This window comes from Erithacus rubecula (genome assembly GCF_903797595.1).
Source record: "Erithacus rubecula genome assembly, chromosome: 2".
Lineage (NCBI taxonomy): Eukaryota > Metazoa > Chordata > Aves > Passeriformes > Muscicapidae > Erithacus > Erithacus rubecula.
The window spans coordinates 68,472,057-68,487,261 of NC_136685.1; the positions used below are offsets into that span (position 1 = coordinate 68,472,057).

Below are 15,205 nucleotides of genomic sequence, written 5' to 3' on the forward strand. Positions count from 1 at the left end.
TTTCCTCCTTTCAATAACTGTTGGATGCTGTAAGCCTATTAGCATCTATTAGCTCTGAAGCCTTTGACCATTTCACTAAGGGAGGAAAACTAACTCTCTTTTCATGTCAGCTAACAATGATCCAGGCAAATGAGTCAGCAGAACCAACCCAGAATGAACTCATCAGTGAGATGAAGAACAACTGATAATTTTGGTTAAATACTTAATAGTTTTTCCTTTAAATCCTGATGTACATTCTATATTTATTGCCTGAATAATTTCTGCATTCTAAAAAGACTGATGGTAAAAGGAGAAAGGGTTGAGGGACTTCTGAGAAGCTAATGAGCTATTTCACTCATGTCCCAGACTGGAAGCCAGATGTTAAGTTCATACTTAACTTGCCCTGCTGACCCACCACAAAGATACAACTCCTCCTCTCAGAAGGAAAACCAGCAGTATCCCTTGAAATGCAGCTGCAGACTATTTCAGATACCTCTTTCAGTTCCCTGTGTTTGGGGCAGGAAACAGCACCCCAGTCTGTGCCCTTTAGAAAGTGACCTTCTTTCCTTTTTTCAGAATCAGGTGGGGCATCAGCAGTCTCATCCATCTCATCCATTTGGTTCTCTTCTTCCTCAGAAGCACAGCAACTGGTTTCTTTCAGCTGAAACCCTCGGATCAACAGCTGACAGGCCTCCAAGTCAGCTTCCCACACTCTTTGGAGCAGCTGGCTCCCACAGCTGAAATAAAAGCCAAAAGAAAATAAAACTGCAGTTCAGGGAGAATAGTTGCTATTTCAAGTAACACTTGGAGTAACTGCTTATTATAGACAGAAAAATAAAAGCAACCAAAAAACTTAACAGTACCTCAAATACTCCCACAGAGCTAACACTGCTGTATCAAACCGAAAAGCAGTGAAATTATTGCCCTATTACAAAGTAGATGATAGAAAAACCTCCTTGGGTTAAGATGTTGCTTCCAACTGCACAGCAAACACTGGCTACATGAGACTTCCTTCAGTTCAGTCAGGTTCAGGGGTCTTGCCATCATAACCAGACCTTCCTTCACAATATCAGATACAGGCCTGTCATCCTGCAGCTGTGTAACTTTCCTGAATTTGATGTAGAAGATCATGTCTGAACAGTCACACTACTTGCTGCATTAAATCAAGTCCAAGTTTTGGAAACTAGGTACTTTAAATCTCTTATTAGACTAAAATGTGATTACTTCAGCACTGGTGAATCAGATTAGACTAAACCACAACAGTCTCCCTTTTCTCAGGCTTATACTTCTGAGTGTTATCATTATCTCTTATTAATGGGCTTTGGTTACCTTCTTCTTTGTTATGCCACCAAAACAAGACCAGAATTCAAAATACATAACTTCTATAAACTTTTCATCCATTAATCATCTCTCAGACATGTACATTACAAATAATGCTCCTGAGATCCATCCAAAAGATTTTTTTCACCCAAAATAAATAGGAATTCAAAGTGTGGATAGATTTCAATAACTGAATACTAACATCACACTATTTGTAAGTGATGTGGTCACATCTCCACTTCATACATGTTGTCTCGAAGGAACCAAATGAGTAGATTGTTTGCTAAAATATAGTAGATCAGTGGCAGAGCCTGGGATGGGACTATTCCCATGGCAATACATACAGACAGATTTTGATGCTGATAACAGCAATGGTTTTTTTCACTGGTCTTTTTCAAATTATATCATTTACTATGATATAGTAAATATCATTTACTATGTAATTGTGAGAAATTATAAGTGACTTAAGAGAAGAAAAATATCCATTTGATTTTAACTTTTCTGACTAAGTTAAATACCAGCTTTTCTTTTATCCCAAATGAAGGAAAAAGAAGGTGCACTTCTCACAATGAGTTCATTACTTTAACAAGTATGTTTTTAACTCCACAAATTCTAAAAGATGCCGAGCTGTAAAAGTCACACAGCAATACACTGAGACTAAGAGCAAAATCAGGCTTCAGAAGCTGAGCTATTTGATCTGTGCTTAAGAGTCAGTATATACGTTTATTGAAGGCATAATGCAGCATGGGGTCCACAAATTGGTCTCCCCCAAGGAGTTCAAAGTATCACTAATTAGAAAGGGAAAAATGCTTCACTGGATTACACATCTGTCTTCCATCCAGGTAGCATTTCACTTACCAAGCCAGAAAACTAAAATAACCCCTGCTGTTTCTCTGCTTGTCAATCACATTATCATAGTTACACAGTCAAAACATTTTCCTGCAGACATACATAAGCCCATTTACTTGGTTTTTGAAAATGTTTGTTTGCATCTATATGTGGCTTATTATTAAAGGCTAAAAAAACACTCTAGAGAGCTAAATCAAAATTTCCAAAGGATAACTTGTTTGGGTAATTTGATTTAAGGAAGAGCTTTATTGACAAAATTAGGGCAGAGATGGTGATGTATGCAGGATTTCACAGTGGGGAAGATGAACAGCATGTATAAGAGTACAGCATAATGGTGCCTGGGCTGCTGTTATTTGGCCATGACTCAGCTCATTGGTCAATGTGGTTTTGTCTAAGTTTTAAATAATTTTTGTAATCAGCAGTTACTGAATCTACTGCTAACAGATGGTTTTAATTGAAGGCCAGCATTGTTTTATCATGGTATCTGTAAAGCTCTGATACATCTTGAACTAAGATGCTAAGATGTTACACTGAACTTTTCAACCAAAATCAGTGAATGCATGTACACTTGGATACTCTGAGCAGATCTAAGCCCAACATATCAAGGCTCCACCTTTTAGTCTGCAATTTGGAATTCAGTGCCTTGAAGCATTTTTCAAACACACTTTTGGAATGAAAATTACTTTAAAGCTGCAAATAGCTAACACAGAGACACATTTCAAATTATTATTAAAAATTATATTGTCTCCAGCATGCAAAAAACTTTAGCTTTTACATCAGGTGTTAAAACTAAACTAAACTGAATTTCAGAGTTTGGTTTATTCATTTTCAACTCTTACTAAAAGTGCATTTGCAGTCTCTATGAAGCCTCCATGGGTGGCTGTACCGAACACAGTGAGATTTTTCAGGTATGAAACGTTTCAAAATGATGGATCGAGTCTGGATGAGATTTTACATTATTCCCATACTTATAAATATTTCATGATATATCAACACCTCTAGGTGTTATATGCCTGCCTGTATATTACTATCAAAGTGGCATATGTGGCAAGTTCAATGAAGGTGTCTGGAACAATCTGCTGGAATCCACAACAAATCACAATCCATCAACCTTTTATATAGACCCAGGGATACAAAGCATACCTTAATCAGCTGCTGATTCTGAACTGCCAAGAGTCACAGGGCCAGGCTTTGTACAAACACCAAACACATTACAACAATGGCCTTGTTCTCAAAGCAACTTTTCTCTTTCAAACAATTAGCAAGAGCTAGGATACAGATGAGGATGCTCAAACAAACACACCAGACTGGGCACAGCATGTTAGTTACAGTACAACAGTTTAATTAGTTACACAAGTAACTGATAAACCTAAGTGGTGCCAAGAACACTGAGGCATCACAGTGAATGAGCATTTTAAGAATTTGTGGGAGGGCAATGACACGTTATTAGATATGCAAGATCTCCACCTCTTCCCAAAGGAATCATATAAGAAAGGTAAGAGATGCTAGTATAAGAATACAATGGGTAAGTGATTGACACCAGTGTGGTTTAACATCAACAGAGGAAGTCAGTCTTTTCATATTAGAAAAAAGAAACAAAACTGAATAGGGAGTTAAAGACTGTGAGCAGCCCTGACACTGGAAGCTAGAGTTAGTCTTGAAGACAGAAGAGGAGTCAATGGAGAAAAAATAGTGAAATGAAAAGACAGAAGTGCTCATTTTGAATCAATGAGGGTAGGGCAATGCTACTTTTGTCAAGTCACAGCCGGGGAAATTGATGGTGAAGTAAGTGAGATGCAAGACTCTACGTGAGTAATTTTTTACCTGCATGGATAGCTGGGACAGGTTTTACCTCAAGGATACCCTGCAGAAAGAATCTACAAAAGTAGGCCTAAGCTGACTTGAAGAATGGCTGAGACATCCACAGCAACACAAAAGCACCAGCAGACAGAATTCTGCATTAGGTCAAGTTGATGATGATGAAAGAGCTGTCAGAGAAACAGGGCTGTTTATGGACAGGGGGAAATGGATGTGGAACAGAGGCTTATTCTTGAGTTCTCTTCATAAAGTAGCAATTGACACTGTAATTGCAGTTGTCTTTACTAAGGCTTAAGTAGTTTTATAGGAAACATGACCAGGATAAAAGGGTAAAAGGAAACTAGAGGATATCTCCCCACTACTTGTGATGTTGGATGAAATTCATGTCAAGAGCCATAACCAGTAAGGGTAGTTTCTCTTTTGAGCTCCAAAGAACATTGCTGCTCTGCCTTTTGACAAGATCCTGGGAGGCATCTATGGGGGCTCCCTATGCCTCTCAGCACAACATTATTCTAGAGCTATTTATAGTGCTAACTGGAACTGCGAGAACACGTACATACAAAAGGCACATTCAGTTCCTGAACACTGCAGTCTAAATGAAAACATGCCTGTGTAAAAATAGTCAAAAGATTTTATATTAAACTCTATTAAAAAAAAAAAAAACAAAAAAAACCCAACAAACAAACAAAACCAAAGTTCTGCAAAACTTCCTCAAAAGGATATTGGAATTAACACAGGAAGCTGTCACTGTTTCTAAATCTTATTATCTATAGTTTTCAGGTGATTGATTTCAGGAATTGTTACAAGTGGTTTATAACACCCTGAGGTCAACACCATTTGTTGATAAGATGATGTTGCTTATTTCAAGGGAAATCCCTGTAAGAACTCTCCCACAGAAAGGCAAGAGAGTGAGACTGAAGCTAAATGGTTACACAGTAAGACAACTACTCAGAAACAGCATAATCAAAAAGTAACTTAGGATGGGAGATCAACCATCACTAAGAAGAGATATTCTAGATGATTTCCTTTTAGTAGGTGAGGCACATTAAGGTACAGATTCAGGAAACCGTGTGCTTATGTTCTCCCAGTACCTGGTACATATTTTAACTCTGCATTCACTGACCCTAAAAGCAGCTTTCTCTGAATAAAGAAAAAAAAAAAGAAAAGCAAGTAAAATGCAACAAAAATAGTCTGGCAGAAACAACAGGGGTTTTCATTATGACAATTAAAACAATTGGAAAGATTTGAGGCTTGCAGAAAATGAAATGTGAATCAAAAGTCTTTGTTCAATATCCCCATTCTTTATTGAACTATTGTACAAACTAGGGAAAGTTTTTCTATATTTTGGTCACTTGCTTCTATTTATATTTTGCACCACGGGGAGGAATGAGCTCTTCTCACTCAACATTTAACTATAATTTTGTTTCATTTTCTGTAGGCAATAGCCCTGCAGTGAACAAAGGAGGCAAGCAAAATAAAGTATCTTCTAATGATATTTAGAGGATGAAAGGCAATAGTATTACTTCACTCTTAGCAAGCCTCACCTTTTAATTTGATTAATCATATTAATTCACAGTCATGCATCAAGAACTCTTCTTATATTTAGCATGTATTTACTACTTCAGAAATATGCTTTGCTTTTCTTTTTCATTACAAAAAAAAAAAAAGAAAAAAGAAAAAGAAGTTACCAGACCGATCAGCTTTTGTTCTTTAACCTTGGCTGTTATACTTCAAGATGCCAACAGCCAACCTGTGAAACAAACCAAGGACTACAATGTGCCAATCACATGAGGCTCCAGGGGGAAGGAGGCACATAATCCAGTTTTCCCCACCTGATTGGTGTGCAACAGCAGACTGATATGGGAGAAAGTACAAAGAAAATGTGGAACATCTGCCCGAACATCAAAACTTCCGTTTCCCCTTGGCCTGCACACTAGAAAGTCACCTTCCCTAAACATCTGAAATCAAAACCATTTTTCCTCCTACATCTTGCAAGTCTCCCTAATCCTATAAATGCCTTCAATATAACCTCAATTTCACAATTCAATTCCTTGCATTGTGTCTCTCTTCTCCATTCTCCTCAGGAGTCAAAAATTTCATGAATTGACTTCATATGGTTCCAATCATGTGGATGTCTCCCAGTGTGGGAGACATCTTTTCTACTCCCCTATTTTAAAGTTCACTGATAACACTTGTTTGCTGCTCAGCACTATGGTCACATTTCTCCATGTGAAAACAAGACTCACTCCCAGAAGGAGACTCCACACATTCCCTTGTCAGATAACAGCTTTCTCTACTTTGAAGACTAGCAAACTGGACTAAAACTCCAAGGCAATGTCTGAAGCTGCTAGCATTTTTTCCTGGCACAAGCAACTGCAACTTGCTTCTCTGACATTGCCCTCTCCTTTACAAAAAATATAATAATATCTACAAAACAGCAATTAGCTCTCCCTCTTTAAATGTGATGTTGCACCCACTAGAGAATATTCTGGACCAGAACCATAGAAGCCCAAGAAAGCAACTCTCACAATTCCCATCTAACTTTTAGACTTTTATATCTTCAACCCCTGAAAATTTTGCTCTGGGCTGACTTTCCTAATATCTACACTTTATAGCCATGGTCAAGCTCTCTGCACATCAGTCCTATTCAAAAGTCACCCAGTGCACACAGACCAGACGTGACTGTGCAGCACAGAGGTGTAGACATCACTTTCATGCAGCTGGAAGAATGGGTGTTGGCAGTGGCTCTGTTTTCTACAGCATCCCAGAAGAGAGGCAAATATGTAGGAAGGGGCAGATCTGGGGGAAAAGGTGAGCAGAGCCTCCAAACCAGCCATTAATGTGTGTCTATGGCACCCATGTCTCCTCAGGAGAGAGTAAATCTGGAGGTGCAGTAGACAGAGTGCCTGGAGCCAGATATCCTCTGTCCTTGCTGAGTGATCTAACCTCTACAATACTGCTATGGAACACCCAGTCTTAAATTGTGTTGGGATTAACAGCTCTCACTTCTTGGCTTGGTGAGCAAAAAGAAGAGCAACAGTTCCTTCCTTGTTCACAAATTTCAGTGAGTCCTAGTGGAGAGCTCCAAACACATTCAGACACCTTCTCATCTGAGATATTTAACACTGCAGACACCCTATGCCCACACTAAGAGAATGGAACTGAAATGTAACATTTTGTTGGAAGGAAAAATGCCATGCTGGAAGGCAATCACTCAAACACAGCCTTATTCAGAGAGCTGCTGCCTGCTCCTTGCTTCCTTCACATCTCTCCTTGCCCATATCTGAACTTTCACTGCAGGAGCAGGGTATTCTGTGGGTCTGGAGCAGGGACAACCCTTACAGGTCTTTATACTCCTTTCAGTTTAAAACTTAGCCCTGTTCTTCACTGCCTGTATTTTCTCTCTCTGTTCTGTTACCTAGAAGGAAATGCTGCCATTCTATTACTTGGGATAGCTCTAGGATGTGGCTTTAGACAAAGACATTTTGTATATATTCATAATGAGGCTATACCACCAATTCTATAAATTGCATAATTAAGGAAAAAGGGTAAATATTCTATTATGATGGATTCTAAGATTTCTAAGGAATTTCCCCAGTCTTTGCAAAAGCTATAAACTCGAACTGCCTTGATGTTTCTTTAAAAATTTCTTTCCATGCAGAATTTTTCATAGAAAGAAGCTAATAACAACAAATAAGAAATACTATTCATGTAAAAATATATGGCCCCTCACAGTGATCTCAGTAAACAAAAAAAACAGAATAAATATCTGCCAATATTTTCTGTGAAATGTGTTTTAAAAATTAAACTTATCAACTACACTCACTATCCACAATTTTTTTCACTCAGTAAAACTACTGCATCCAGGATACTGAAATATTAACATTGAAATCTAAAACCAGTCTGCTAAGAATTAACATCTTTTCTAAAAAAAACCTACCCTGATATGGCAACTTAAGGACAGAATCACCACCTTGTATTTTATGTGAAATGTACATATTATGTGTCAGTTTTTTCTTTCCTGAAAGGCCTGTTAAAAACAATATATCTAGTGCTTAAAACCAACAATAGAAATTTGATTAGTGTTATTAAAACACAAGATACTACCCAATATCAAACAATACTTTTGTCATTTCCATCCTCCAGCCATTTATTTTACCTGGTGCAGAACTTTAATCATGGGCTGTCATCTTTTTACCAATATTCAATGTCACTGTGTTATACTTAAATTATCTCCACTGGAAACACAAAATTATAGACTGCTGCAGCTGATGTTTTTCACTTTGATTTGTAACACAGGGTGGATGCAGGAATGGGATCAACACACTGAGTGCAGGAAATCCAGTAATTTACAAGGGAAGAAGGAAGGCATCTAGTTGAGAGCGTTTGTAATTCAATTTTGTCCCAATATTTACTTTGCAGTTTATTTTTACCATATTACCCAATCTATAATGTAAAAATTTACTACCTGCTTTCAGGGCTATTATTTCTCTTTTAGAAAAAGAAATGGTCCACTTCCCTTACCTCCACTGAAACATCTATTACAAATAATCTATTCTAAGACAAAAATTTAACTTTGATAGATGAGGAGAAAGCTACTAGGGAATTCTTCTTATTCAGCAGTTCACACAAAGCCAACTTCTCAGCCCTAGTCTATCACTCACCTTGTTCATAATCTGATAAAACACCTTAGAGTTTGGTACTAACTGATAATTCAGTCTGTATCCTGCTTGCCTTTGGCTCCTGCAATAACAGAAAAGCCCCACAATGTCATTAACTTTGGCTGGATAGGAATTGCTGGAATGAGATATTTTTTCTGCACTATTTAATATTTGATCCCAAATTAGATTTAAAGGAGAGGCATAAATTAAGCCCCAATTTTGAAAAACATGCATCTCAGTATCTACATATCCATCTGAGCTCTGTTCAATTCAGCTGCTACACAGGCCTCAATACTTTCTTGAGCTTGAACCCCACAAAGCATCCAACTTCTAGTGACCTCCTCTGAAACAGAAGTCATTCAGTGGGCTTTCAAAGTCACAACGAGTTCTAATCCAAGAGAATACATTTGTTTCTAAAAGTATGCCACAGGAAGAAAGCACAGCATTTGCATTGAGGCCACATTCTCAGCTGCCACGAATCCACACTGCTGCAATAGCAGCAATGGCTATTTATACCAAGAGAACGTGTTCTTATTTCAAAGCAATTAAAATAATGAGCCTGATCTCTTATTGCTTGTTACATTCTCTGACCACAGGGCTAAGCACATAGAAGGAATTCACAGTTCTGCTATCATTTTTATCCACCTCTATTCTCTGATATAAAACAGTTTAAAATATACTTCTCTCTCTGAAAGCATGAGAGATTTAGACTTTCAGCATCAAGGAATTTGAGGAATGTGAATCATCCTGTGTACCACTGACCAAACAGGAATTAAACATACATAAGAAATAACCTTTTAGAAGAGGTAAAATTGGGAGAGATGATATATTGTCAACATGTAGGAATGTACCTTGAAATTCAGCTTTTGTAACCAGGAAGACACACCTGGAAAAACGAGAGTGTTGGCCAAATTCTGATGTCAATGGCCACATGCTTATGGAGTTCCTCTGAAACACCCAAGGGTGACATATGACCTGCTGTAGTTGCAGTCAATAGGTTCAGGAGTCAAATCCTGTTCTGGATCAAAAAGAGAGAAAGGGCAAGGTCCCTCCCTGGCTGGACCCTGCTAACTACAAAAATGCTGCACTGCTGCTGACAGAAGACTTAAAATTGCTGGGCTATGCACTGTCTCCCCAGACAGGCACAGTACACTCCCAGTAGCACGTACATTAATTAATGGAAACTTCCAAATGCCAGTAGGAAAGACCAGCTGCATGCAAAATAGAGTTATCCTACATCTTCATACTCATGCTATGCAGATAGCAATACTTTATTTTCTACTTTTTTAATTATCATTGTTTCTATGTAACTGACCAGCCAGGGTTTTGTGCAAAGAATCATCCAGAAACAGAACACGAGGATTTAGCAGCACTGCTGGACAGCAGGCAGATGATGTCAGGCATCCATCCTCATCTTCCTTGACTGCTCTACACCCATTACTCCTGTTGATGACAATCCCACTCAAGACAGATGACAAAGCCTCTGTAACTGCACAAACCAGTTTCAAATCTTGTTTTTAGGGATGCATTGACAAACAGCAGCAGTAGAAAAATACACGTCCACCTCCCAACACTTTTCTTGCCAAGTTCAGTAGGAAGCAGCTGTTTTTCACTACATGCAGGCACCAAGAGCAAAAAGAGAGCAGAAGCTTAATGCCATGGACCCAGAGGTGACAAACAGCTCTGCTATCCCTCCTGGCCCTCACAGTCATATCTTCACAGCTAAGATGGGTTGAGGTTTGCATGAAATCAGCTCACAGAGAAATCAACAGCAGGGCAGAGCTGGGCAAGGAACAGGTGATGCTGAAGGGCAAGGAGAAGCACTTTGAAGAGTTTACAGTTATTTTTCTCAGTAAGACTCAGAAAAGTCCCATAAAATTACTGGAAACAGCCCTCTGTGTAAAGGGATATTTTTCATCAATTTCTCAAACTCACTCTCTAGTTGTCAGACTGCCTCTCACCCAACACTATTATATTCTACTGCATGTTTTCCTTTCCTTGTTATTTGAAGGGAATGATGAAACCACTGTCCTTTAGGTTGACAGAGTGTCCAAATTTAACCCCTCAGCAGCCAGAGCACACTGCAAATACATCCTCATATTACTGATCTTATATTCAAACTCCCTCTGAAAATTCTAGGATGAGGTCAGTGGCTGAAAAATCTTTGTGAAGCACAGTGGAACTGTTATAAAAAATATTATGTCATAGCCAAAGCATTTTTGCATAGGAAATTGAAAACTATTAAAAACAAACCACTAAAGCTCATTGTATCCATCTTCCCTTCATTAATGCAAACATACATTAGGAGCAATATCTTCTGTATAGGCTTCCAGGTCAAAAAGCCAAGAACCTACTGCTGGGCCAGAGGAAGGATGTATGACTGCTGTCAGTCCTGGTAGACACTCACCACTCATAAAAAGAGATCCTCTCCACACTGAGAAGTGTCACTAATTAACAAACAAAAAATGATTAATATTAATTTTAAACTCCTAATAAAATTCAATATAATTCAACCAAGAAGAGCACAAGAGATTAGGGAAAAAGATAAGAAACATTTACTTTTACTCCAAAACAGGGAAATTTCAGCACACCAAAGCAGTAAAGTGATACAGAATTCCTTACTCTTAACAAGGCAAGAGTTTTCAGCAGAGAGAACTACTGTGTTCTGCTGGTTTTAGCTGTTTTTCTTCACAGTGGCTGGTATGGGGCTGTGTTTTGGATTTGTGCTGAACACAGGGTTGATAATATCGAGATTTTTTTTGTTATTGCTGAGTAGGCCTTGCACAGAGCCAAAGCTTTTTCTGCTTCTGGTACTGCCACAGTGGCAAGGAAGTTAGGGGTGCAGGGAAGGTGGGAGAAGACACAGCTGGGACAAGTGACCCAGGCTGACAAAAGGGATATTCCAGACCATATAACATCATGTTGTGTATATAAGTGGGGGAAGAAGGAGGAAGTGGAGCATGTTTGGACTGATGGTGTTTCTCTTCCCAAGTAACTGCTCTATGTGATGTGGCCCTGCTCTCCTGGGAATGGCTGAACACCTGCCTGCCCATGGGAAATGGTGAATTATTCCTTGCTTTGCTTTGCTTGTGGGTGTGGCTTTTACTTTCCCCATTAAACTGTCTTTTTCTCAACCCATGAGTTTTCTCACTTTTGCCATTCCTGTTCTCTCCCTGATCCTGCTGCTGGGGTAGTGAGTGTGGGGCTTGGCTGCTGGCTGGGGTTTCACTATGAGAATGTGACACTAATGAATTTCAGCAAAGCCTTGAGTTAAGCTTTGCAGGCATCACTGACCAGCACCAGAACAATGCAGCATAGAAAAAGGGCATACAGAATAAAGTAAAATCCTAACAAAATACACAATTACTAACCAGCTAGAGAGGCTGTGAACTTTCATCACATTTCCTTTTCAAGCAAGGGCAATACTTTCTGTTTTTAGAAGGGGAGATGCCTTGCCCTCTGACAGTTTTTGCTATGCTAAGAATAAAATGAATGGAAGACAAAGAGCCTAGAGGAAAGAAGGGCAAGATTTTCCATGAATAAGCAGTAAAATCCCCTGTCACCTTGTCTTTGACAATGCTGCACTCTAACTACTGATGTTAATCCAGTAACTTGGAAAAAGCCCTGGATGAAACCCGAATTAATATGGACAGGGAGTCAGTAAAGGCTGTTCAGCCATGTTCTATGCTTTTTCTAAAGCTCTGAGGCACTGGAAACTGGCCTCAAATCTGACCTTTTATTTTCTTTTTAGTTTTTTGGTTTGTTTGTTTTTGGTTTTGTTTTTTTTTACCCTAAAAAGATCCAGCTTCAGTGCTATGAACAGCTAAAAAGAACAGAGCTTTTTGCTACTTCTTATCAAACAGTATGGTCATGTGCCACAGTTCCCCACTTCCCAATTAAAAATCAATATTTGTGATCCAGCATCTCTGAACAGGCAAAATAAAAAAAAAAAAAAAACCAAAAAAAACAGACAGTAACAATTTCTGAGTTTTTAATTTTTGTGCCCTTCTTCACCTCATATAGAAGCCATTCATTAAAAAATGTTAAATGTAACACATATACATTGGTGAATACTAATTGGCTACTAGGACCTAGAGTGAAAAGTAAATTTGTGCAATTCCCCTTCCCCCAGAGTACTGTGGGGCCCTAAGGCCCACCTATCTCATCCCTTCCTTTCTGCAAAAATCTCCCTCCACACCTTATACCAGCAGATGGTTCCTTAGGATATAAAACAACATCCTCTTCCCCTTGTAGCAAAAAATTAATTTTATCACTGCAAATTCAGAAGATTCCTGCTACTGCCACAAGAGGCATGGTAGATTCCATCAGTGCAATTATCTCCCATCCTGTGGATTTCACAGACAGAAGTGGTAGTGGAGGTGTTTTTTGGTTTGGTTTTTTCTTTGTTTGTTTGGGTTTTTTAAATACCTTTTCTTTCTTGGTGCAGGAAGCAGACTGCATTCTTTGCCCTCCATTTTTCTGCTTGTACAATGTGCATTTCATCTGTAGATAAATATGAGATCTGCCAGGGCTGAAATACAAGTTCAGGGCTGGGAACTGAGAGTTCCATCCTGGCACAGACATGAGTTTATCAAATGATCTCCAATAGCACATGGCACCAGATAACACTGACAATAAAATGCACATTATGCTGCAGAAACATGATTAGAAACTCTAATCTGCTGTACTTCTATAGTGACAATTTCCTTTTCCACACCCTATGGGCATTAGCTACACTTTCCACAACCAGAAATGAAAGGCATAGTGAAGATTCTCCCCTTTCCTCCAGACCCAGTTAATCTAGGCTAATCCACTTCTGTGAAGCAATAGCATCAAATTTCTTCTGGCATTATTTAAATTTACTAAGAGGTCCCAAGATACTATACTTTGTCAGGAAACTGCAAACATTTCCAAACATATTGCAAATGATTGTGAAGACAATAAGGATATTTGGTGACAACCAGTACTGTAGTCATGCAGAATAAGACAGCTTGAAAAGTAATCTAATGTGTTTTAAAGGTGAGAACAGTGTTTCTGTAAAGAAAATGCTTTATTATATTTCTACTATCCAACTTCCCCCTGCTCCATAATACACAAAAGAGACAGGCAAAAATAGGTGTCCTAAGGGATGAAGTTGAAGGGAAATAAAACAAAGGTAAGAATAAAATACACGAAGTGGAAATGGGACAAGTCCAAGGAAGGAAGACAGAGGAGCCACAATAAAGGAAAGAGCAGGAGGAGAACCAGAACATCCCTTTCTAAGATTGCTAACATCAAGTCAGAGCAATTAAAGAACAGCAAAGAAGAAAGCACACAACATTTAAAGCAGAGGGGAAATAGAACAGGAAAGAATACTTAAATTTTTCTTCTTTGTTAATTGGATGCACCACTGTGAAACTTTCCTAAATTATTTTAAAAAGAGGATATATCTCCCAAATAAAATTGGGCCAATACAGCTACCAAAAAGTCAACTGTAAATTAATAACTAACACACTTAGCAATCTGCCTTTCATTATTCATTATTTCATTATTTTTATTTTTGAGTATTTTGGAAAAATAAACTTCCCTCACTACAACAGTACCAAGAAATCAGTGGAAGCTTGCCAAATTTCTACTCCCCTATAGAAACACCTTTAAAATGTTACTTTTATTCACAAGCTCCTATGTTCTTGTTACCAGTTTACATGGCTGAAAATCATAATCCTTCAATTTGTGGTATCATAACATTTCCACAGCATAGTAAGTAGTATGACAAGAGCTGCTGTTTTCAGTCTGGAAAAGAATATCAGGAAAGCGTGAGACTTTAAGAAACAATAATCCTGTTTTCATGACAGTCTCTCACATCTAGACAGAAAAATAAGGCAACTCAAACAAAGCAGCTGCTTTGTGCACAGCCAAGAGAAGGGATTGTCCAAAGTGATTGTTCCTATGAGGGTTTGGTGAAACTGCAATATGTTCTTCACGTTACTGAAACATGATAAATGATTTGGTGGTGGTTGAAGGGTTTTTGGGTACCAGTATGATAAAACTACACAGTATGGTTGAGAGAACAGCAAACCATGATTAGGCAGAATGCCTTCAAAGGTCACTGGAGAGGGCAAAGATTTCTTCCAAATTTATGAATCTGGCAAGTTATGGACCATATTCACTTCATACAGCATCAATTTCTAAACACATTCCAAATTTGCAGTACTTAAGTTAATCACACCAAGCCTAGTCCTGCAGTCCTTTGTTGCAAGAGAAGGCAACACAAGTGATTCCACTGCCATCCAAGGGCATTTTTTCATGAAGAAAAAGACCTCTCATAAACAACAGCCTGAAGCCATAAGCAAATAACACAGCTGGGAAAATTACCCCATATAATCAACATTAAATTAAAACACAAAATATTCCATACAAACAGGAGCAATAGAGAAAGAGAGCTACAAATCTTCAAGGATACACAGTCCTTTTGAGGTGCTCTGAGACGACCTTTAAGACCATCAGCAGTATGAAACACTGTCCTTTCAGTGTGCTGTCCTATTCAGAGCATTCATACCCAGTCCTACTCCCAAAATAATTTCTGAAATTTCTTGAGG

The 15,205-nt window shown here is 38.5% G+C and overlaps 1 protein-coding gene across 5 annotated transcripts in view; it reads right to left on the reverse strand.

The window, feature by feature from the left end:
* The window catches only part of DISC1 (DISC1 scaffold protein), a 184,977-nt gene that overhangs the window by 22,546 nt on the left and 147,226 nt on the right, over nucleotides 1–15,205 (reverse strand). For all 5 annotated transcript variants that reach the window (XR_013777150.1, XM_079330312.1, XM_079330314.1 and 2 more), the window contains exon 11: nucleotides 473–716. Coding sequence is in view for 4 of the 5 variants with exons in the window: in XM_079330312.1 (XP_079186438.1) it covers nucleotides 473–716 (244 nt within the window). In the remaining variant the exon portion in view is untranslated. The remainder of the gene's footprint in view (nucleotides 1–472; nucleotides 717–15,205) is intronic.